This window comes from Aedes aegypti, chromosome 2 (genome assembly GCF_002204515.2).
Source record: "Aedes aegypti strain LVP_AGWG chromosome 2, AaegL5.0 Primary Assembly, whole genome shotgun sequence".
NCBI lineage: Eukaryota > Metazoa > Arthropoda > Insecta > Diptera > Culicidae > Aedes > Aedes aegypti.
The window spans coordinates 209,169,912-209,172,968 of record NC_035108.1 but is presented as its reverse complement, the minus strand read 5'-3'; the positions used below and the strand labels follow the sequence as shown (position 1 = coordinate 209,172,968).

Below are 3,057 nucleotides of genomic sequence, written 5' to 3'. Positions count from 1 at the left end.
CAACTTTGCTTAAGGAGAAATAGGCCGTCATTGCAATTTGTACGCGTCGCTGATGATTGTTGCTAATTCATCTCACGATTTCGAATCAAAGAAAATCAGTTGGTTTTGCATTGACACAGCTGAAAAAGTATCAGAATAGTTTATGCATGTAAGCGCGTACAGTGATACTTTTTCAAGCCAATATAAACTATCAAGACTGAGTTTTATCACTTCGAAATGGAAGCTTAAAAGTCATCATTGTTGCCAAAACGAATGACGGGCTACTTAGCCTTAAGATACGATGAAGCTCTTCAATTTTTCAAACCATTATTGCTTTTGAACTCATAATAAGACAAAACACTTAAAACTATACGTTAAAATTCAACGTTCAAGCATTCAAATTGGTCCAAAAACAGCTCAAATCTATTATTTTATTCTTTTTTCAACATTTTGTACCTATGGAAAATCGAAAAAGTTGCCAATGTATTGTTCAATACTGTATATGGCGCCCTCAGATTTGCTCATTAGAGATCTCTAAAATAAAAAAATATTTATAGGTTTGAACTTAGTTCAAAGCAACTCCTATACCAATTTGTTTTGAGTGCATACGTAATTCATACTCATGGTGAAATAAACATCGAATTGATAATTGAGTGGGAATATGTTCCAAGCATTCCAAGTATTCAAATAAGCGTTACCTTTTAATACGTTTCAAAAATCAACCTGAAATCAGATAACAAAGCATCATCTTCTGTAGAATTTGAAAATAGTTTTGCGTTTGATTTGGTTTTTGAACTGATCTGCCAATGCGTATATCGAGTCTTGAGGTTCATACTTTTGAATAGATTACGTTTTCCGTTATTGAGAGAAAATCAAACACAAAATAACACTAACTTACCAACAGTTGGTTAAGGTAATTTTCGTAAGGTATTTTGTCTGTGGCCATATCAACTGCAACAGCCATCATTTCTTCTAGTTCTTCTGCGGTAAACGGTTCCCCTTCTTCCGTAATCAATTTCGTCATATACTCACGATCAACGAATCCTTTTCCTTCTTGGTCCAGAACGCGAAACGCTTTCAACAGTTTTTCTGGTGGGGCTGGCTCCAATCTGTAAGGTAGACGATTGAGTTCAATACCCATTGCTAATGTTGCTTTTTATGACTCACTTGTGTTCTGCAATTAGTTGACTAACATAGGGAAGAAACTTTGAGAGGTGAACCGTTCCATTGGAATCCTCAAATTCGGTGGCCGAAATGACTTCGTTGACGTCCGCTTCCGTTGGAACACATCCTGGTAAAACCATAAGATTTGTTTTAACAATAGCGAAGACAACTAATTGAGTTACTTATTTACCTAAAAATCTCAAAATAGTTCCAACCTCGCGCACGTCAATCGTTTTATTGCTGTGGTGGTCAAAGATGAGAAATGCATCGGCGACGCGTTTCTCTAGTTCGTTAGCTGGATTAATTTCTTAAAATAAATAGATGAACAGTTAATAATCTTATAAAATTCTAATAAATACATATTGTACCGGGATAATCTAAATCTGCCATGTTTGTTGATACTTCTGAAGCTTCCGTGACGCAAGAAAACTAAATCGAATATCGATCGAAATAACAGGTAAAGTTACCAAGAGCAACCAACTTTCAAATTGTTAGCGACCACGTTTCCATGATAGGGTAACTAATCGAGATCAAGCATTAGCGTAATTTCAGCTCAAAACTAGTGGGGCTTGACTCATTCATTTTATGAACGAGGTGCAGATTTAGCTTAACAATTTCAATGCTTAGAGGGGGATACAATTTTCCTATCCGAGTAGGGTGGAAGGGAGGTCTTAGACTCTCCTAGTCCCCTCATTTATTTACTTAAGTGCTATCTACACGGAACCAAAATGTACGTACGAATTCCGTAAGAAGACGCTTGTGAATTGATTTCTTGGCTGGTTTTCTCTCTTTCATAAGATTCTTATGAAACACAAAATGTCCGATATACACAAGATTCTTGTCGTTATCATTAGAGATCTTATGAATATCTTCCTTTTCTGAAATCCAAAGAGCGATTCTCTAAATACATAATGGTCCTGAAGAATTCCATAATTGATATCTACGATCCTCCATAAAAGTATCTTATGATATTATACTCATTTATATATAATATATTATGAGCGCAATGATCGATGGAAGTTCACAAGTTTCTCTTATGAGTCTCATTAGTTGATTCTTACATCTTTATTCCATTAGCGTTTTTTGGCAGGAAGTCGACTCTTTCTCACAAGTGTTACTAATCATTATCATACGCACACTTATGAATCTCTATCGTGAATATTATGGTATGACCATCACTTACGTGATAAATGAGATTTTCTTATGAAAGCCAATGATCAACGCGTATGATTACCAAAAAAAAAAAAAAACGTATGAAATATTATCTGTTTATGTTATGAGCATTATTTGGTCGGCGTTAAGTCAGAGTGGACCAAGTGACATTTTTCATATTTTGAGAAAAACGGGCTCAAAGTCTAACGCTTTGTATTTTTTTATCTCAGTAAAATTTTGGTTCAATATTTCTACCCATCCTTGTGTTACTTTCAAACAATATAATGTGAAGTGATAAGCATGAAAAATCACAATCCGAAACTCTGATAGACCGATTTTTTGATGGACTATGTACACTTGGTCCACTCTGACTGAACAATTTCAAGAAAAAGAACAATCATTTAATGCTTGCGTTGTCAAACTGGGTGCATATCTTTAAGATGAACATATTATCAAGACCTGTTGCGCAAAATAGCGCATCTCAAAATTTAACAAGAATTGCAATATTCAGTCTGACAGCTAGCAATGTTAAGAAATCTGTCCAGTATAAATGACTATCAGAAGTCAAACTGCATTGCTAAGATGGAGGTGCGTGCAACTAGGAATCAATTGTTTTCCTACCAATAGTCACCGAATTTGTAAGTAAGTAAGTAACTCTGGTCTCTCTTCAAATGTCGAATTTGTAAGTAGTTTTAAGTATCTTTTATTAATTATTTTAATAAATATTATTTGATAGCTTTGTAGCTGATCACAGACAAACAT

The 3,057-nt window shown here is 34.7% G+C and overlaps 1 protein-coding gene across 2 annotated transcripts; it reads right to left on the bottom strand.

The window, feature by feature from the left end:
• Nucleotides 1-503: 503 nt before the first annotated feature.
• LOC110676342 (EF-hand calcium-binding domain-containing protein 2-like) lies at nt 504-2,034 on the bottom strand. 2 transcript variants are annotated; one of them, XM_021843844.1, is made up of 5 exons: nt 1,512-2,030; nt 1,334-1,450; nt 1,147-1,270; nt 878-1,088; nt 504-702 (listed from the first exon to the last, which is right to left on the bottom strand). In XM_021843844.1, exons 1-5 carry the CDS (start codon nt 1,531-1,533, stop codon nt 691-693), a joined length of 486 nt encoding a protein of 161 aa, XP_021699536.1. In that variant the 5' UTR covers nt 1,534-2,030; the 3' UTR covers nt 504-690. The 2 variants fall into 2 exon arrangements, with proteins under 2 accessions (XP_021699536.1, XP_021699535.1); XM_021843843.1 differs by lacking the exon at nt 504-702 and adding an exon at nt 709-813 and having other exon boundaries at nt 1,512-2,034.
• Between the last annotated feature and the right edge of the window lie 1,023 nt (nt 2,035-3,057).

Excerpts from the sequence above, each read along its gene's own strand:
- LOC110676342 (XM_021843843.1), bottom strand. The coding sequence starts at position 1,533 with ATGGCAGATTTAGATTATCCCG. Across the intron at positions 1,271-1,333 it reads AACTATTTTGAGATTTTTAG|GATGTGTTCCAACGGAAGCG; the intron begins GTAAATAAGTAA and ends TGGTTTTACCAG. Across the intron at positions 814-877 it reads ATTACCTTAACCAACTGTTG|TATGAACCTCAAGACTCGAT; the intron begins GTAAGTTAGTGT and ends TCTATTCAAAAG.